The sequence below is a fragment of the Nyctereutes procyonoides genome, unplaced genomic scaffold (genome assembly GCF_905146905.1).
Source record: "Nyctereutes procyonoides isolate TBG_1078 unplaced genomic scaffold, NYPRO_anot_genome, whole genome shotgun sequence".
Lineage (NCBI taxonomy): Eukaryota > Metazoa > Chordata > Mammalia > Carnivora > Canidae > Nyctereutes > Nyctereutes procyonoides.
The window spans coordinates 31,886,861-31,907,901 of NW_026575042.1; the positions used below are offsets into that span (position 1 = coordinate 31,886,861).

General features: G+C 50.8%; 1 protein-coding gene and 1 non-coding gene across 2 annotated transcripts in view; one reads left to right on the forward strand and one right to left on the reverse strand.

The window, feature by feature from the left end:
• Positions 1–2,065: 2,065 nt before the first annotated feature.
• On the reverse strand, positions 2,066–2,173 carry LOC129507440 (U6 spliceosomal RNA). The gene has a single exon (XR_008664008.1). It is a non-coding gene; the product is annotated as a U6 spliceosomal RNA (small nuclear RNA).
• Positions 2,174–11,454: 9,281 nt separating this feature from the next.
• EPHB1 (EPH receptor B1) overlaps positions 11,455–21,041 on the forward strand; it is a 431,779-nt gene continuing 422,192 nt past the window's right edge. The window contains exon 1 of the mRNA XM_055321648.1: positions 11,455–11,728. Within this exon, the coding sequence (XP_055177623.1) occupies positions 11,671–11,728 (58 nt within the window). The 5' untranslated portion in view covers positions 11,455–11,670. The remainder of the gene's footprint in view (positions 11,729–21,041) is intronic.

Here is a 21,041-nt window from a genome sequence, read left to right on the forward strand (position 1 = left end):
GGCAATTACTGGACTCATCCAATTGACTTGCTTTTTTTAAAAAAAATGATAAAACCAAAAAAGTTTCCTTCATAGAAATACATGGAAACAGTAGTATGGGGGTTTCTACGTCTCACTTTTGGCAAAATTCAATCCTTCAAGTTTGAGGTAGCTGGCCAAGCCTCTTATTGGTTTAAGAACATTTCTAAGGTTAATATTTTAAAACAATAGTTCCTCAGGTAGGCCTTTCGAAGTGGCAAATTCTTTTTGGAAGCAACTGAAAACACACAAAGTATGCACACACACAATCAGATAAAGACAGACACACACACACACGTATGAACACACACTCCTATGGGAAACCTAATACTGTTTTCTCTTGTTTCTTCTGTAACTTGCCTTTTCACGGAACCCTGGGTCTTGAAGACCTCCTCGCATTAAGTTGCACATCACTCTTTTTATACTTGCATAATACTTAGTAGTATGACTGGATCAGAGCTTAGTCTTTTCCTTAATTAATGGCATCTAGGTTATTCTCAATTTTGTGCTATTTTAAGATTTGCTGCACTGAACATCTCTGCGCACGGCCTCCATGGTTTTTCCTCCAGGTTAGTGCTGATCAGCAAAACAGCAATTCGTAGAGATGCCCAATTTAGGTGTTCTTAGATACTGCCAAAATACCCCACAGAATAAAACTGTGATTTACACTTTTACTGTCCATCTGCCCACAGCCTTGCCTGGATTTAATATTAACAAACATTTGTTTTTACCAGCCTGTTGGGTGAAAAATTATACCTACCTCATTTTGAGGAGCTAGTTTTACTATGGTAAATATATACAAAATAATGACTAGAACTACATATATATGTATCTATGCATGTATAGACATACAATTTAAATATTAATAACTACTACTCAGTTGAATATTGATGTTGCCTTAGGAGCATCTTCCCAATAGTGCCATAGTAATTCATTCATTTTTGCTCCTGGATAAGAATATACCCAACTTTATTTATTCTTTTGTGTCGCAATCATGGACATTTGAGTTTTTTCCTGGGTTTTTCTTGCCTATTAGGAATTGTGCATCAATGAATTTCCTTGTGTATACTCTTGGTGCACACAGGCATAGTGCTGCTAAGGTGTACCCTGCTGTGAAATTGCTGAGTCGTAGGGTGTAGTGGAGATGGCCAGTTGTGCACTCAAATCCTTTCTCTCCATCTGCCCACATGGGGTCCAACCAGACCTCTCTCCCAGCCACATTTTGGTTGGATGTGGCCACATGACTGAGTTCTCACCAATGGAATCTCAGGAGTTCCCACTCTGCTACTTTGGGATCAGGACTTTAAAGCAATGAGTGTACTTCCTCCATGCTCTCTTCTCTCTTCGTATGGCCCCACACCCAAACGTGGTGGTGGCTCAACTTCAACTTTGCAGAAAACAACAGAGTCCTACATATTGGTAGAGCAACGACTTAGAAAGAACCAGTTACCTGTATGACCATGAGGATCAAAGTTGTCCCACTGATCAGGACAGTAAACTTTGGGTTTGATATATGAGAGATTAATACATTCTTTACCTTTAAGTTGTTTTATCATTAGTATCTGCATTATGGTAGCCTGTACTTACTCTAATACATAAGAAAGCACATGTTAAACTTCACGGAATAATGCCATACTCCCATTCAGAATGTTTGAACCGATCGATACTCTCACTAGCAATGTATGAAAGCTCCCATTGCTCTATCTCCTACCAACTCTAGCTGTTGTCTGAAATGTCTATTCAGATCTTTTTCTCTTTTGAATATCGGAGGCTTTTAAAAATTATGGTTAAATATATATAACATAAAATTTGTATTATAACCATTTGAACTGTACAGTTCAGTAACATTAAGTATGTTCACAATATTATGCAACCATTACCACTATCTATTTCCAAAACCCATTCATCACTCCAAACAGAGACTCTACCCATTGAGCAACGGGTAGTTCCCCATACCTCCTTCCTGGTAACCTCTAATCTACCTGCCTACCTGAAATATCTCATGTAAGTGGAATCATACAATATTTGTCCTTTTTGTCTGGTTTAAAAAAATAAAGAACACTTCATGAATTTGTGTGTCACCTTTGTGCAGATGCCATGCCAATCCCTATCTACATTATTTCAGGTTTATGATATGTGCTGCCTAAGGAAGCACTTGAGCACTTTTAAAAATGTTTATTTCTTACGGTTTGTAGAAGTTCTTTATACAATCTGGATGTTAATACTTTTTAAATTAAATGGGTGGCAAATATTTTCCCACTGGTGTGGCTTCACTATGTTTATGGTATCTTTTAGTACCAAAGTTTTGCATTTTATAAAGTCAAATGTGTCTGTATTTTCCTTTGTAATTTGTGCTTTTTGTGTCCTGTTTATGAAATTCTCCTCCACCCACCCCATGTCATTAAAATATTATCCTGTATTTTCTTCAAGAATATTTTGAAACTTTTGCATTTCATATTTGTTTTTGATCTGCTGGAATTGAATGTGTTTGGTGTGAGAGGAGCCTAATTTTATTTTTTTCAAATTGTCTCAGCAACATTTATTTAATAGTTGGTTCTTTCCAGTATTTTGTTAACATTCTCTTCTTGACATGGATTTTCCATATACACATTGGTCCTAAATCCCTACATTGGTTCCATATTGTTTTAATTATGCCTTCCATTTTGTTTGTCTTCAAAATAGTCTTGGTTGTTCTTGCCTTTTGTCTTTGAATTTTGGATCAAATTGTCGAATTCTTCAAAAATACTGTGGGTACTTCTCTTGTATTTGTATTAAGTTTATATTTAAAGTTGTAGAGAATTACCATCAGTTTTCTTACCCACGAACATAATGTATCTCCCTCGTTACCTACATGGACTTTAAGATTTTATTTATTTATTTGAGAGAGAGGAAGAGAGAGAGAGAGAGAGAGAGAGAGAGAGAGAGAGAGCATGAACAGGGGGAGGGGCACAGGGAGAAGAGAATCTTGAGCAGACTCTGTGCTGAGCATGGAGCCTGATGCTGGGCTCCATCTCAGGACCCTGAGATCATGACCTGAGCCAAAATCATGACTTGAATACTCAACCAACTAAGCCACCCAAGCGTCCCTAATAAAGTATTATAATTTTTCCATACAAGACTTTTAAAGCTTTATTTAATTTGTTCCAAGATACTAGAATTTTTGTTCTAATTAAAAATTATTACATATAACATATCATTTTCTGTAGATATTTAGGGAAGCAACCAGCAAACTTGCTCATCTCTTATGCTTGGTCTACTGGTCTGTCTGTATAGTCTTTTGGGTTTTCTAGATAAATAATCTTACTGTTTGTGATAATCTTCCTGTTGGTTCTCTTTCTTCCTTATGGCTTTCATTTCTTTTTCATGTCTTAGGATGCTTGCTAGGACCTGCAAGAAAATGCTGAATAGCAATAAGGAGAACAGGCATCCTTTCTTTTTCCTTAACTGTAAAAGGAATACTTCATTTTTTTTTTCTGAAAGAGTTTTATTTATTTATTAGACAGAAAGAGAGCACAAGCAGGGGGGAGCAGCAGAAGGAGAAGTAGAAGCAGGCTTTCCACTGAGCAGGGAGACCAATGTAGGGCTCGATCTCAGTACCCCGGGATCATGACCTGAGCTGAAGGCAGATGATTAACTGACTAAGCCTACCAGGCCACCCCCCCCCCGCCCCCCCTTCCCTGTTCCAACTTTCTGCCTTGCATTCATTCAAAGCCTTGTTTCCAACTGATATACATTAAAATTCAAGCTATTAGATTTCCCAGAACAGGGACTAATCCCCACCCACACTGCAGTGTAAGCTCCCACATTTACTATTTGGGATTTTAGTACTTCTTTGTTTCTAGGCCCTTTGGGAATACTTCTTCTGAGCTCTGCAATATATTGAGAAGAAACTATTTTACATATTATTGAGTTTTTCTAGCTGTGTTTAGCAAGAAGTTTTGCGGGTTAACTTATTACCATGATTGAGAATTATTCTTTTACTATTTATTTTTCCCTTTTTTTCGGTATTATTATTATTATTTGCCAACCTGAGTCTTTTTAACCAAGTCAGTTCATTTATACTTGTTATTGGAAGTGATTATGTTCCTGTATATTCTTACTGTTTAAACTTCCTTATGTTTATTAAATATTATTTCAATTCTTTTTTAAAAAAAATCTAGGGGTATATTTTGGTTTTGTCTTTTTCAGGATTTTCAAAGGCATATATATTTCTTTAAAGTATATTTATGAAAATTTTTAACTATTTAAATTGTTTTCAAACCACCTTCAATTATTTTAAAGCAATTTCAATATTTGTAAGATTCGAGCATTAAAAAAAAACCCTACCCTGAATCCCACCCACGTGAACAGGGAATTTCACATAGCTCTGCTACCCTTCCTTAAATGCTTCTTCTCTTAAAAAAAAATGCTTCTTCTCTTTGTTCTTAATTAATATAATTCAAGTTATCAAATTTAGGATTTTGTCATCAGAATTTTAACAACATGTATATTCTTTATTGAGACTATTTTTGACATTTCAATTCAATTTATTAGTAGTTTGCAAACATTTAGACTTCTATCTTAATTGATTTTATTGCTTGTCACCAAATTTCATCTCTTTGTCATTTGAATATATTTTCAAGTAAATTTTTTTTCTGAAGAGTTGCAAGTTTTCTGGGACCTGAAAATATTTATTGCTTTCAGTATGCTGGAAATATATTTTCTGTGTCACAAATTTTCTTTTATAAAACTCTATAGCTCTGGTTACATTTTCTTTTGGACCTTAGTGTTATGAAGTTAACAATCTTTATTCTACTGTAGGTAATCTGTTTGTCCATGTGTGTCCTTAGATGATGTCAGATTTCTTTAAAACATCCATACGGTTCAAAAATGTTGCCTAGATGTAACTATCAGGTTTTTGTTCAATTAGGAGGAGGTTTATTCCTTCATAGCTCTGTCACTACTTTCATGGCATTTGTACTGGTATCTCCTTTAATAATGCACTTAGGGACTCTTTCAAGTCCCCAGGCCTTTGCAAGTATGGCCACAATTTTGCATGTGTTAGTTCTCTGTTTTCTGTCTTCCATGTGTTTTGTGTTCTCTCTAGATGTCTTCCCTTTTTCTGTCCATTTTGTATTCATTCTTGGAGAGATTTTCCAATCTGTCTTCTACATCATTCATTTTTTTGCTCAACAGCAACATATCTGCTCTTTCCTACTATACCAATGCGAAGTTAGATCCCTACACAGCATTTCCGTTTCTTGAAAACTCTCTTTCCCTCCCCTTCTATCATTCTGTTCTCTTTTAAGATTTTATTCATTCATTCATTCATTCATTCATTCATTCATGAGAGACAGAGAGAGAGAAAAAAGCAGAGACATAGGCAGAGGGAGAAGCAGGCTTCCAGAGGGGAGCCCGATGAGGGACTCGATTCCAGGACTCTGGGATCACAACCTGAGCTAAAGGCAGACAGTCATCCACTGAGCCACCAAGGTGCCCAGGTGCCCCTCTGTTGTCTTTTCTGCTTAACCTGGTTTCTTGTAAGCTTGTTCCTTTTACATGTCATTGTCTTCAGGCATGCTAAGAAGCATCCTGAAAATGTCTCCTGCCTGTGCAGAGCACCAACTTCAAAGGGATGCTTCCCTCTGGGTCCTGGAGGTGCTGTTCCTGCTCTTTATTCTGAAGTATTCCAACAGACCATGAGTGTCTTGATTCCTCTTTACTTTTCCTTGAGAAGTAAGAGATTCATTAGTTCTTGCTGTTTTTTGCTAGGCAAGAAGAGTGGATTGGCTTTGGGCCCTCCATCTTTCTCTTGCTTGATGGTTGAATCATCTGTTTAGACCTACACTGGAGGGCCAGCCAATGTTCAATTGCCAATTGCCAACAGACTTCATCTAGTATATATCTGCTCTACTGAGATGGCATCTTTCCCTAACCACCAGCCTGATTCTCTGGTGCTCTGATCTAATGTGTCATAGGAAAAACAATGCTCAGAAAGCTGCACAACTTCCATAGCCTGCTCCAGCCTCTTGGCCATTCTTCATATCCTGAATACATTGTGCTTTCACCAGCCCATCTGTCTGGCCAGTTGTCTTACTCATTTTTGGGCTCTTCTTGGGTATAAGAAGACCTTGGGGAAGGGAGGAAGATGACCTGGGAAAACTTCTTCATTCGGTGTGAAGCAGAAGCAACAAAGCAAAGAATATTTACTCCATTCGCTGGTTAGTACAGATCTTGGGTATCTGAGTCAGGTATTGAGAGAGAGGGAATGACAACATATCTTCCTATTTCTTCAAAGCAGGTTCTCCTTATAGAGAAGTTGGCATATGTCATCCATGCTCTTGATAGGTTGTTCTCCATCCAGTTTCATCTGCCTTATAAGTATTGTCAGTTCCTTCCACATCCTGGCAATTAGGTTGTCTGTCAGAGTTCATTCACTTCGTTAGTGTGAGTCTTCATATTTGTCTGTATTTGCTGGGATATGTTCCTGAGAAGCAAGGAAAGGCTTGCTGGAAGCTGCTTGCCAGAGGCCATTTTGTACAGGAAGTACCACAATCATTTCAATGTCTCTCTTCCCAGCGAGCCCATGAGATCCTTAAAGGGAGGGGCTGGGCCACACATATCACGAGTCCTCAGCACCTTGAAGGCTACTGACCCAGAACTGCTACCCAATACATGTTTAAAGAACAAAAGCCCAGGTGGCTTAGTGGTTTAGCGCCACCTTCAGCCCAAGGCCTGATCCTGGAGACCTGGGATAGAGTCCCATGTCGGGCTTCCTGCATGGAGCCTGCTTCTCTCTCTGCCTGTGTCTCTCTCTCTTTGTGTGTCTCTCATGAATAAATAAATTAAAAAAATTAAAAAAGAAAGAACAAAGGAGAGGAAGCTTTTTGTTATTTGTCTTATCTCCCCTTGTTAAAATGTTTCAAATGACTCGTAAATGGTTCACCTGCTTCTCTAAAAAGAACTGAAGAAAATGTATCTTGCAGCCCAAGAATCAAAGTAAAGGTAGCTTGGGTCACGGAGGGTATAACTAAAGCTTATATTTATGGAGTTAAGTATATTTAAAAAGAAAAAGATGGGATAAAGGAGCAACTTAATGTCTTTTCATGTACAAGATAGCCATATGATCATCCTCAGGATGGCTACTATTTGCCTACACTCTCCACAACTAGGGAGAATGAGGAAAACAGGCTTAAACTATAACAAGGGAGATGTAGCTTAGAGGTGAAGAGATCCTTTCTGTAGGATAGCTTTATAACATATAGAATTGTCAAGAGAAGTTGTACAATTGTACTCACCAGAAATGTTTTTCAACCTCTTAGACAGACTCTTTAGAGGTGAGGGTGAATTGGGTGGCTGCTCCAAACCTTCTAAGCAGAAGGGCTTCTGAGCCCTAGAAGAAGGTTCAAATTGCCCTTGGGTTCCTGGGAATCCTTAGCTGCTGGCTCAGAGGCAAGCATGTGTAGCTTTGAAGGAGTGATTTAGTGATACCAAATAGCTGGGTGATTAATCAAGAAAACAAGTGAGCATTTGACATCAGAGAGAAAAACAAAATAGCCAAGGAGATGCTTTGGGGAAATAGGCACCCAGGCTTGGATTGCCCAACCAATGCTGCTTTCAGGGATATTTGCAAATCACAACCCATTGCAAGAGAAAGATCAATTTGCTGCACAGCTAAATTAATATTTAACTTGTTCAAGAAAAGTCAATCCCCTGGGTTATTAGAGAAATTAACAAAAGCCCTAAACTGATGCTATTCTTATCTGAGCCATCAGCATGCTCTCAAAGTCATCAATGCTGTTGTCCTCGCCCCTTCTGATCTGAAGTGCCCCAACCCCACCCCATCCAACCCTCTCGTTTAACCCCCCCCCACTTCTTCCTATTCTTGTCACAGAACCCTTTCTTCAAACAAAACCTGGTAGCGATGCCCCTAAAACAAAAGGTTGCTAGAATAGAGGTGGGTCTGAGGCCCCCTGTTCACTTAGGTACTTCCCCACCTGGCCATCCCCCTGAGATGACCTGAGAGCTCGGTATTAAACACCTGGGCAAGAACAGTGACTCACTGTTGCGGCAGAATCAATTGGGATGGGGGCTATGAAATCATATTTGTGGGCATCCCTACTGACTTCAAATACCCAGGGGTGAAGCTTGGGGAGTTAGAAGACATTTCATCAGAGATTCTTGTGTAATTTGGCTGGTATAGCCTGAAAGACCCTGGCAGAGTGCTCCTTGGGATCCCTGTACTTATGGTCTGCTGGGGTCCTCCCAGGAGTGATGTTTTGCAGTTGGACAATGGTCCGTTCTGTCTTCAGCCAGGTCCGGAAAAGCCACTCAGTACTGTCCAAAGAGATGGAGCATGAGACGGTGGGCAGGGTGACCAGCTGAGGGACATCAAGACATCCAGGGAGAGGCGGGGTTTGGCAAGAAGCAGGGTAGGAAACTCTACTCACTTCATCTCAGTTTTGTACATAAATGTCCAGCACAGTGCTTGTATGCAGAAGGATGCATAACCAGAAGCCACCCCCCCAACCATCCCAACCATGTCTAACTGCACCATCACCCTTTTTTTTATTTTTTTTAATTTATTTACGATAGTCACAGAGAGAGAGAGAGAGAGAGAGAGAGAGAGAGAGAGAGAGGCAGGCAGAGGGAGAAGCAGGCAGAGGGAGAAGCAGGCTCCATGCACCGGGAGCCCGATGTGGGATTCGATCCCGGGTCTCCAGGATCGCGCCCTGGGCCAAAGGCAGGCGCCAAACCACTGCGCCACCCAGGGATCCCCACCATAACCCTTTAACTGTTGCCTTGCTTTACTGTCCACCTGACATGCTGCTGCTGCTTTTTCATCCTTCCCTCACTGCTCTGTATCCTTCCTCCGAGCAGGGACTATGACTGTTGAGTCCCCACAGTGAGGCATAGGGTCTGCCTGGCTCATCACAAGTACTCAGTAAATATTTGCTGAGTAAGTGAGTGAGTGTGTGGCTAGCCAGGTTCAGGGGAAGGGGAGCCTGGGTGTGGGTGTGGGTATGGGGATCAGGCTGGCTCGGCAGCCCAGGCCCAGAAGGCAGGTTTCAGGGAGCCTGCAGAGAAGTCTGGATGCCTTGCCAGAGTGGTTGGTCTTTCTTTAGCAGACAGTGAGGAGCCACTAGTTTTCTGTGCTGGGGAGAGATAAGATCAGGTTTGGCTTGAGAAAGATTAGTTTGGCAGCAGAGTGCAGAAAGATTAGAGGGGGAAGGAAAAGAAGCTGGGTGGCTGAGACTCTCCAGTTGTCCAGCTGAAGAAATATGGTCAGAACTGGGACAGGCTCATGGGTTTGGGACAAGGGCACTGGGAGGAAGAAGGTGGCAGGACAAGCTCTGCTAGACATGCCTGTCAAAAGTCTGTGACATAGTGAAGGAGAGAAAAGAGTCTGAGACTCATCCATCTGTGCACAAGTGAAGGGAGGGCAGGCGGTAGAAGAGCAGGTGAAGCTGCCAAGGAATTGTCCATTGACCGAGAGAGCAGAGGTTCCAGGGACAGAGATGGTGAAGGGGCTTCTTTTGAGAGTTGAAGAGGGACAGCAAGAAGCAGTAAGACAGGAGGAACACGGGACCACAGAAAGGGAGGGCTGTGGGAGACTTGCCTGCCGGTCACTGATGCAGTCACTGATGCGGAGGGTGCTGAGGATCTGGGCCAGTGATGGGTAACTGGGGGCGGGTCATTCCCATGGTGACTATTCCAGAGATGATGGGACATATTCAAGGTATGTGGCAGGGCAGAGGGCAGCTGGCATGGCGTTGAGGTGACTGATGCGGGAATGGATCTCCCTTTCAGGGGCAGAGTCGGGGTGGGATGGTGGGAGAAGGGAGAGGGAAGCAGTGCAAATGAGAGTGGGGGGAGACAAAGCGGTGTCAGGACAGGGAGACAAATCTGGCTGTGACTGAGGGGGTGCACAGCAAGGGAGAGACTCTGCACACAGGTGGGAAAGGGATTTAGCAAAGCTTGGGAAGGAGGACAGAGAGCGCTGGAGGGGTCACCACAACTGGCCATTATTAACTCATTGACAACCCTGGGAAGGTCTTGGTGGGGAAGAGGCAGCCGCCTTTGCTGCTTTTAGGGGGGCCATCTAACAGGTCCTCCCTGACCCCGTAGGGCCGGGCCATCATCAGCTCTGGGGTGGGGGTGATGGGGTGGGGACACTTCTCCAGCACAACATTACAGCCTCAAAGCAGGTCCTTGATTTAGAACACTATGTCCAGAGACAGGAAGGGAGCCGGGCCTGGGGGACTCACTCCTACCTCCAAGGCCCCGTCCTCTTGTTGCTGCCTATTCAGGTCCTTCCAACCCGTGCTCAAGGCCTCACCCACAATCCGGCGGGCCTTTCTCTGTGCCTCACCTTGCAAAGCCCTCTGCAGCCCCTCCTTCCATCTCTGCTTTTTATAGCAGGCTGTGTGGCCACCTGATAGTGTCCCACCTGACCTGACTTCTGGGGTCAAGCCTTCTGCATGCTCGCTCGTAGAATGCACTCAGAAGCGAAAACTAAAGACCGCCAGAAACTTATGGAGGACTAGAGCAGCAGGGAGTTGGACATGAAGCCTATCCAGTGCCCTGCACACACTGGAGCAGTCGTCCAATCATTCTCTGAACCTCATTCATTCATTCATTCATTCACTCACTCAGTCAACAGATGTATCTCATCGCCTTCTATGGGGCTGGCACTGTTCTAGGCATTGGGCATTCTGTAGTGAACAAAACAGACACGAATCCCGAGAATGGAGACCTTCTGCATTCTAATAGGAGGAAGACCACCGAACACATAATTGATTAGTAAAAGCCATACTGGGTCAGAAGGTGAAGTGCTCTGAACAGGAGGGATAGGGTGTGCCTTCGGGTTGCACTGTAATGGGTGGTCAGGGTAGGTGTTGGTAAGATGAAGTAAGAAAAAATATGTATTATTTAAAGCTCACCCAGTTCCGGTGGGCTAAAAGGAAGGGTAAGGACCGGCACCGGTTCCCCGGGCTGGGCTGGGCCGCCTCGGTCGGGCGCGGGGCGCGGGGCGCGGGGCGCGGGGCGCGCGGGGCGCGGGGCGCACCGTGCGCTTCTCCGGGAGCACCACGAGGGGGAGCCCGGCCCCCTCCTAGCGCCTTCCAAGCCCTCCCGCACAGCCTTGCAAGCAAAAGTTTTTCTTAAACTAACAATGCCAGCGTAAGGAGGTGCTCGCGCCTGATTGGCCGGGGGAATTTTGCAGGTTTGATTCCTTGATTGGACAGGAGGTGTTAGGGGTGGAGAGAGAGCTGATGGTGGGGGATCCCGCGCCCGCCCCCGTCAGTCTGGCCGGCCCCGTCCTCCCGCGGGCTCCGCTGCAGCTCGCAATGTGACTCCGGGACGCACACGCACTCGCGCGCTCTCCCGGCTCACACTCCCTCGCCCTCTCTCTCGCAGACACGCGCACGCACACACCCACCTCTCCCATAAACACACACACACACATGCACACCCACACCCACGCGCGCCCGCACCGCCCCACGCGCGCCCACTCCCGCCCACGCCCACGCCGCGCTCCGGGGAGTCCGGTCCCAGCGAGAGCGCGAAAGGATACGGAGAAGCCACCGGCGGGGAGTGCAGCGGCGCCCGCCCCGCGCGGCCGCCTCGGCTCGGGCTCGGGCTCGGGCTCGGCCTGGGGGCCGCCGGCCGGCGATGGCCCCGGATTGCCTGCTGCTGCTCCTCCTGGCATCCGCAGCGGCCGCGATGGAAGGTAACGTAGCCTCCGCCGAGCAAGTGGGCGGCGGGCGGCGGGCTCCCCGGGCCGCTCCGGCCGCTCCGACCCGAGGGCACGGCTGCAGGGGAGCCCCGGGCGCGGGGAACGGCCGGGCTGGGCGGCACCCCCGGCGCGCCCCCGGCTGGCCCTGGCTCGCGGCGCCCTGCGGCCGGCTCGCCCAGCCCCCGGTCCCGCGCCCCGGCGCTCGGGGCAGCGCGGGGTCCGCAGCCCGGCTCGGGGAGCACGGGGCCCGCTGCATTGCGGAGCAGGCGGTGCAGGCGGTGCAGGCGGTGCAGGCGGAGCAGGCGGGCAGGCGGGCAGGCGGGCAGGCGGTGCAGGCGGTGCAGGCGGGCAGGCGGGCAGGCGGGCAGGCGGAGCAGGCGGTGCAGGCGGTGCAGGCGGGCAGGCGGGCAGGCGGTGCAGGCGGTGCAGGCGGTGCAGGCGGGCAGGCGGGCAGGCGGGCAGGCGGAGCAGGCGGTGCAGGCGGTGCAGGCGGGCAGGCGGGCAGGCGGAGCAGGCGGGCAGGCGGAGCAGGCGGGCAGGCGGGCAGGCGGGCAGGCTCCCGGAGTGCGGACGCCGTCGGCTCCCTTCCCGTCCCGGCCGCGGACGCGCTTAGGGGGCCGTGCGCCGCCGTTTCTTTTGCTCCGCTCGGGCGCGGCGGGCTCCGGGGCTCCGGGCTGGCGCCGAGCGCGGGGCCCCCGGGAGGGGCGCGGAGATCCTTGGCGGTGCCCTCGGGGCCGTCAGGTGGTCCCGCAGCCGTGGAGCCGCATCTCTCCCGGGCGGCTCGGGGCGAGGCGGGCACCCCCAGCGCGTCCGGAGCCTGGGAATAGGGGCGCGGTGGGTGGCCGGTCGGTGCGGCCGAAACTCTCCCAGCGGCGCCTGCACCCCGGAGGGGAGACTCGCCGGACCCGGGGGCGACGGGCAGGGACCCCCCAACCCCCGCCCCGCTGCTTCAGCTTCGGGCCAGCGCGCCCCCGGCCCCGCGCCTGGCGCAGCGGGGAGCCCCGCGAATCCCCGTGGGAAATCCCTGCCGCGCTGCCCCCGCCGCTCCCCGCCCCCGGCCCCCGCCGCTCCCCGCCGAGCGCGGCCTGCACCCCCCATCCCCCACCCCCCACCCCCGGGAGCGCCGCCGGGCCCGGGCCCTGCGGAGATGCGGCGGGCGGAGCGCCTGTCGGGGCGGGCGGACTCCCCGCCAGGGACCGCCCCCGCCGCCCGCGCCGGGCTCTCACCTGCGGGCTCGGCGGGCCACGCCGCCCCGGCCCCGACCCCGACCCCGCCCCCGCCCCCGCGGCTGCCCCGGCTGGCCCAGGGGAGGCGCCTCCGTGCAGACCCCGCGGCGCGGACCCCCCGGATAGCGCTGCCCCACGGGGCGCTCGGCTCCCGGCGGGTCCCGCCTCCGACCCGGGGCGGCGCGGGGCGCGCGGGTGGCTGCGGGGAAGCTCCCCGGCTTCTGCGAAGGTGGCGTTGGGTGTGCCTCCCGCTGCCCTCCCCGGCTGCCGGCCTGTGTGCGGAGGGGCTCGCTGGTGTGGAGCGCGCGGCGGAGGTGCTCGGGCTCGACCTGCGGGGCCGAGGGTGGCAGCGCTGGAGACGGGGGCGCCGGCGCCTCCACGCCCCCCGGGGCCGCCGGTGGGCGAGCGCTGCGCTTCGTAGCGCCGGGCTGCGCGTCCCCCCCCCCCCCCCCGCTTTCCGCGCCCGCCGGGGGTCAGCGGCCGGGCCTGGGGAGCAGACGGGTGCCCACTTTGGGAGCCCGGTCTCGGCACTGGGTCTCCACCGATGGAGGAGGACACACGCACGCGAGCAAAATTGTTTGGAGAGCAGGTGCGGGGGAGCACACCCGGCGTCGGATGCCCGCAGTTTCCTTCCTAGACCGCTTCTGGGTGAGCTCTCCCTGCCTGCTGGGCTGGCGCTGCCCCGGAGAGGGTGCCCTGTGCAGGCACCCAGCCCGGTCCCTGGGCCCCGCCACTGGGTCACCCGGAGGGGCTCACACTGTGGGAGTTGCGTCCCTTCTCTCAGCACAGCCCTGGAAACTTTGCCCGTAGCCTGGCAAGAGGAGCCTGAGTCCCTGGGCTGGAAACCTCTCCAGCAAGGGTTAAAAGAAACGCCACATTCAGCAGAATATTAGAGCAGCCCCGCGTCCCGCTCAGTGCGCAGGGGGAGTACACACCATTCACTCCGTCTCTCCTCCAGCGAACACAGGCAGGTTCATTTTCTCCTCTTCACACACGGAGCCGCCTTCCCGCCTGCCTGGCTGGGCTGGGGCCAGCGTCGTGCGGTGTGTGATGAGTGAGGCATAATTACCAGAAAAGTGGATCAATGAGCTGCCTGCACAGACAGCAGATCCCTCCCCAACTCTGCCGGTGGCTAGGGGCATCTCGGCTGATTTGGTCCCCTGAACCGGGTCTGTCTTCTTTCCCTGGGGCGGGGGCGGGGAGCGCTCTGGGGTAATTGCACTGGGGTCTTAAGGCCAAGGGCAAGCAGCTCCAAGACCAGGCAGTTCCTCAGTCCAGGCCCGGGCAGGAACAAAGGGACACTGGCAGCCATGGGCCAGTTGGGGACACTTGGCCAGACAGGCAGGCTCCTACCAGACCCTCTGCCTGGGCAGAAGGAAGGAAGGGGCTGGTTGACGTGAGGTGTGGGAAACCCTCACTGCAAGAGAGCACCCCTTCCCTCCTCTTCCCTCCTCTTCTCCGTTCCTAGCCAGAGGCTTGGCTTTGTGGGGAGAGAGAGATGCCATTGCAGGGAAGGGCTCTCCTGGACTTTTAAAGTCTATTTTCAGAGGAGAACAGGGCAGGCTGGGAGGCAGGGATGTCGATATCCTCTGGCCTTCTGGACACAGAAGCAGGCCTTTTAGTCTCCAGACAAACACCTCCCTCTTCAAGCCCATGTCTTTTTACACTGGGTCTGGGAGCTTGTTGGGAACCGGCTGCTGGGCTCTTCGAGGGAAGGCAACCATCTGCATTCTCTGAGCTGCCCTTTGGCCTGTGCTCTTCAAAACAGGGTCTGGAGGCCTGGGCTTCTTTCAGGGTGTTTGTGCAGCAGTAGGACACGTTGGGCTGGCAGCAGACACCCCGCCCTCAGAGTGGACAAAGCCTGTTGGCCTCTCTGGGCAGCAGCCACCCAGAATCACTGAAAGCTTGTAGCATCCTCCCAGCCCCACCCCTGGCATCCACAAATGACTATGTACCTGCAGGTGGCCTCAGTGTCTGGATACTGGCTGACCAGAGCACGCCCACGAGACCTCATAGGTGTGGCCTCAAGTAAAGTCCTGGCCTTGCCGTCCTGGAACCCGCACATGTGTTTGATTTGGTAGTAGATTTCTCAGGGTTTGACAGGAGGGGCTGCTGAGGCACGGATACATACCTGAGTTACCGTGCCCCTTTGTGGCATACCACACCTTAAAACGCAAGGCCCTGAGTTACAGGGTACACACTTAAATCTCCATTACAAGTTCACCGTGAAAACCCCCCACGCTCCGCCCATGTGTCTACAACAGGCCACTGGGCTCCGCACTGATTGGCTGTTTCTGCATTTTATGTTAATATTTCTTTGCTGTGTGTGCATCTGTTTTGGGCATCCATCAGTGTGCATGAGCGTACGAGCAGTAGCAGGCGCCAAAGATTAAAAAAAAAAATGTCTGGGAGAGAAAAGTAAATTTGAGGAAATTCTATTAGATGATTTTATTTTCTGTGCATGGTGGAAAGGTGCCTATTACTCAGTGTTTGTGGAGGGACCCCCTCAAGCCAGCGAATGGAATGCTGGTAAGGTAGGCAATGCCGCTCTGGGTAATTGCTTGAGAAAATTCTTGGCGGTGTAAACAGCTGCACAGGTTGGGTCCAGCCCCAGCTTGAAGTTTTCTGGGTCGACAGAGCAGAGTTGCCACCTGTGGTGCCTAGGAGCACGAGGAAGTCCTGCTGGGCCACATAGTATCCTGCCCCAGCCCCTCTTGCCATTTGGTGACCTGTGCAGACCCAGACTGAGATCCCAGAGCCCCTACCCTGGCGCCTCACAAGTACGGATCCTAACAACCAAGATGTGCTTTGGGAAAAGCCCTTGAGGCAGAGGCATGATATGGCATCCTTTACAGTTTCACCCACCTAGAAGTAGTCTTGGATAAAATAGATTGGACCAAAGAAACAGGGTGGTGCCAGGGAGTGCGTGACAACACCTTGACCCCTTCCTCCAGAACTAGTGTCTGGACCCACCCCCAGCCCACTTACCATACACTATGTATTCTCTGGTTGGTCGATTGAATTTCATGAATTTGGGGTGGTGGAGAAAGGTGTAGGGTCAGGAATGGGGTCTCGCCATGAGGATGGGGCTGAGTCCACGTGAGGTGGAGACAAATGGCTGGATTGTGAAGCCAGGGTACTCCCCGTAGATTTTTCATCTTCCTACTCTGTGGCATGGGGAAATCACCTAGTCCCCCTGGCCAAGTGTCTTTCTCTGTACTGCCGGGTCATGACTCACCTTACAAGTTGGACGAGTTGTATATGTTACAGAGTATATCTGTACTGTCTTAAAAATTAAGGTGCTCTTAAAGTCAAAGATACTTTTTGATTATTGAAACAAAACAGTCAACTGGTCATGTATAGCTAGTCTCTAAGAGTTCCTAATGACACTCAGATTTGGAAGCAGAGCATGTGCCAGTGTGAGCAAAGGATGGAAACAATTTTTTAAAAAAGATTTTATTTATTTATTCATGAGAGAGAGAGAGAGAGAGAGAGAGAGAGAGAGAGGCAAAGACACAGGCAGAGGGAAAAGCAGGCTCCATGCAGGGAGCCTGAAGTGGGACTCGATCCCGGGAGCCCAGCATCACACCCTGGGCAGAAGGGAGGTGCTAAACCGCTGAGCCACCCAGGGATCCCCCGGGAAACAATTTTAAAAACCAAAAGAGGGGAATATAATCTTGGGCAGTGGTTCTCAGGCTTCAGAAAGCCTCACGGCACCTAGGCAATTTGTAATAGACTCCTGGGAGCTCACTCCGAAAGTTCAGCAGATCTGGATGGACCCTGAGAATCTGCTTCTGGTCTCTCTAGATGCTTCCTGGAGACATTGCCCGGGGAGAGGTTCTCAGCTAAACTACATTCAGAAATCATGGGTAGTCTTGCTCCCTTTTGCACTTGCTGAGTCAGAATGGCCTGGACATCTGCATTTTAACAGAGGGCTCCAGTGATTCAGGTGCAGGCAGCCTGGCACCGGTGTATTTGGGAATTGCCGATAATAGCCAATACTTTACACTAGGTGTTGTTCTAGGTTCTTTACATAAATTAATTCACTTAATCTGCACAACAACTGTATCAAGTAGGTGCTGTTATCAATCCTACTCCCATTTTTCAGGTGAGAAGACTGAGGTACAGAGTAGATAAGTCATTTGCTAAGGTCATAGCTAGTTAAATGGCAGTGCATCTGAACCCAGGTGGTCAGGTCCTGGAGTCCGCGTTCATAACCATCCACCTGACTACACCACTTTTAGTGTGTTTTGCATGAAAAAAAGGCTCGTATCAGCCCAAGTTCACGGGCAGAAAGAATCCTGGTGCTAATTCAGCTACTGGCCTTGGGTGCTTCGTTGATTCCTGGGCACTCCATGTTCCCATGGTCATGGGAGAAGAGGTGAGTGAAGTGCTCAGATAATCTCAGTATTTCAGCTCAAACACCAGTCTCCAGGTAGCCCCTTCCTGCCCCTTTCTCACCTCCTATCTCTACTCCCACCACACACACACACACACACACACACACACACACACACACAGACACACACAGTTAGAGACCAGCACTGCAGCATGGCTTCTGATGAGGAATCTAGTAGAAAAACTGGAGTATCTTTCTTCCCCTCCCTGGCCCGGCCAGCTCTCCTAAGGAAGAAATGATTACAGACAAGTGTCCCCAAAGGAGATGGGGGCCTGGGCACCCCGTGCATTCCGGGGGTAGTGGAGGGGGCACACGAGACCCTTGCCTGTCTCCACCTGACCGCCTAGAGCACATCCCTCCCCCTGGACTTCAGGAGTCTGCGTTCCTTGGAAGAGCTCCCTTTATGTCTCCCTCTTCTGCACTAGCCACTTAAGCAACCTGAATATTTCTATCAGATTTCCATGTCTTCAAAGGTGGTGGGGAAACAGAGCATTGGATGCCTGCCCTTCTGAGGAAATTACTAGAGTCATAAAGTAACACCCTGGGAGAGATTTCATAGTTAAAAGCAAAATAGTACATGAGAAATGCCTCAGCTCCTTCTGTGGATTCCACTTCAATTTCAGCAACAGTTGGGGCTCTTGGTCAGAGTGTCTGACGGTGCTTGGCGAGGGGGCATCGACCGGCCAGCTCAGGGCCATCGAAGACCCCTGACCCCTGATGTCTGAGCTGCCTCGCTGGCCTGTGTTGATCGCTCATCTGGGGGTTAGGGAAACGGGAATACGCTTTCTAGGGAGGCCTGGAGGATGGGGGGGCTGGTTCTCTGCTAATGGAAAACTGCTTTCCACCTGACCGAAGCCTCAGAGAGCAGCCAGATGCATGCTTTGCTCCCTCTCTCCTTGTGCCTCAGTCTCCCCGTTGTTGACTCAGCCTGGAGGAGGGGTCACTATGGTGGAGAGGGTAATGGGGGCTTGGGGTGGGGGCAGACCCTGGGGTAGAAGCAGTGCTGGAAGTAGGGGGGTTGACAATTATAGAACTGTCTGGGGCGCAGTGGGGTATGGCGACCCCCCTGGCTACTTGTGGGTGGCATGGGGCTCCTCAGAGGTTGGTGCGGTTTCTGCAGGGGCAGCTCAGGACCTGGATTTTGGGCAGCAGAGATGAGTGAGGGCCTTAGCCTCGTGCCTTCCACGAGGCAGGCCCTGTTCTAGAACCTCCCACTGGCCAGCAGCAGGCCCAGGCCTGTGTAGGTGGTGCAGGCCGCACTGGGGCTGCAGTCCCTGCTGGTCCCACGTAGTGTCACCTTCCAGTGCAACTGGCTTGTCAGTTTGCCTCTAATGCAATCAAGGAGAAGGCTTCATTCCCACAGCCTAGAAAAGGCATCTCGCTCACCTGCTCACTCGCTCGCCAGCCAGATGGAGTGTTTCTCAGCTTCTGAGAGAATGCCCAGAGCTGAAGACCTGGGAGCCCTTCACCGTGCTGGAAGACCCTGCCGGTGACTAGGGCTTCAGGATGAGCCATTTGCTAAAGGGGGAAAAATGGTGAGTGGGAGAAGGACCTGTTTCCCCCTGCATCACCTGTGGAGGTGTCCCTCCAGGGCAGGTGAAACCCTGGCAGCCCAGACACGCCATTAGCGGCTGCTTAAGGACGCTGCGCTGTCCCCTCATGGAAGGTTCCCCTGGAGTTCTCTGTAGCAGAACTGGGCCAACGTGGACACGCACAGGAAATTTCTTGAGAATTACCAGGACTCATTTCTGCCTGTGGATTGCACCTGAGGCCCTGAATCTCTCCTCTCTCCCCTCCCACTTCCTGACAGCAAGTGACAAAATGACTGATTTGAATTTAACCTCCTTGCTCTGCTTCTCTATCCCGCAGTGGAGGTGATAATGAGCAGAGAAATGGGCAGAGGCAGGTGGCAAGGAGGGGAGGGGACAAGCGAGGGGAGCAGGGGCCCCGGGCTGTAGCCTAGCACTAGCCTCTGAGGGGTGTCAGAAGCTCTAGGGAGCTGAGACAAGGGATTGGACTTGAAGGGAAGAAGCTTTCCAGAAATCCTATAGTCTCGTGGCACTAGAACTGGGACTGAACTAAGCTCCCATCCGCCGTTGAGCCTTTACCACCTGCTGGTCCCTGTGTGTGTCTTGATCCCTTACCCTTAATATCCAAGCACTCATTCTCCCACTTTACAGGGGAGGAAGCCAAGGCACCGAGGGGTTGTTACTGCCTCAAGAGCTAAGATTCAAACTGACGTTCTGACAAGTAGGATGACTCCCCAGGCCTCTGCCTCCCCATTCAGCACCTTTTCCATTAACGTCCCTTATTCAGGAATTAATTCAAGGAGCATCTATTAAGCACCAGTTGTTCACTGTCCTGCCAGGTGCTATCAAAGGTTCCAGACAGTGCCATGGGTCTCCACATTCAGGTTCCTGTGGCCAGGCTCTTCCTTTGCTTTCTGGAATTGCCCCACTTGTGCCCCCAGCTGGAAGAAACCCGTTTTCCTTCCAGTTTGCCTTTTCCTGCATGCTCTTTGCCTCTCCTGTGTGCTCCCCAGCAGGCAGACTGTGGTCATGATAGGTTTTTGTTTTTGTTTTTGTTTTTTGCTGTATGTCCATCTGGCACTTGTCTCTGATGAGCTGTTTTGCGTAGGAGGTTGCAATTTAGCACCTGTGCCTGGCTTTTAGGGGTGGGAGTTGGAGGGAGTTTGGGGAGCAGAGTCCCCGTGGGTCTCCTGGAGCTCCCTTCACAGGCTCATCCTCCAGGGGAAAGGAGAGCTATGGGTGCTCACCTTTGGGGACCTCCCTGGCTTCTGTCGTGTGGGTCCTGTCCTGCCTCGGGCGTTCTTGCTTCTTGAGTTTTGGCTGCTCCCCCCCAACCTGGCCAGGTGCAGACACGGTGACATCAGAGGAGGACACTGGGATTTGGCATCAGCTTTGAGCACGGAAGGGTGTGTGGGAGGATGGGGAGGAGAGCAACCCCTCAGTGTCTTAGTCTCACTGGGCAGTGACTAGTCCCCTGTGGGACTGTGACTGTGGAAAGGGCTGAGCAGGAGGACTGGGTATGATTGCACGCAGCTCCATCGACGCTGGCAGCAGAGAGAATGCCTTATCTGTGAGAGGCAGCCGGGCCTGCAGTTAATTATGCTGTTGTTTTCCTCTTGCTTTTTTCCTAACACATCAAGGTAGGACCTTTGCCCTTGGCTTTCTCATTGATGCTGAGGCTGGAACTGAGTGGTGAGCCTGGAGGAGGGGAGAGGGAGAGGAGGAGCCTCACTGGGGAAGGGACCCATCCAGGGATGCTTTCTGCCCCTTTGGCAATGCATCCAAAGGGCCTGGGTGGAGGAGCACAAACTATAATTTTTGGGGCAAGGAAGAGGACCTCAATATCATCAGAAAATGCTTCGAGTTTTGGCAGATGCTCAGGGGCTTGTGTTGGGCACTGGTCGGACCAAACTTTGGGTGTCAGACCACAGATTGGTATTTTGGTTTATCCTGGCCACCATGTATGTGAATCTCTTCCAGCATCTTCCTGACCAGTGCAAGACCCTTCACAATCCAGACTCTCCTTTCCTCTTCTCCTCCTGGCCAGCAGCATCACCTGCTGCGTCATTTCCCCCTACTCTGCACGGGCACACACACACTACACAAGTACGCACATCTGGGCATCATCCCATTTTCCTTTTTTCCATCCGTGC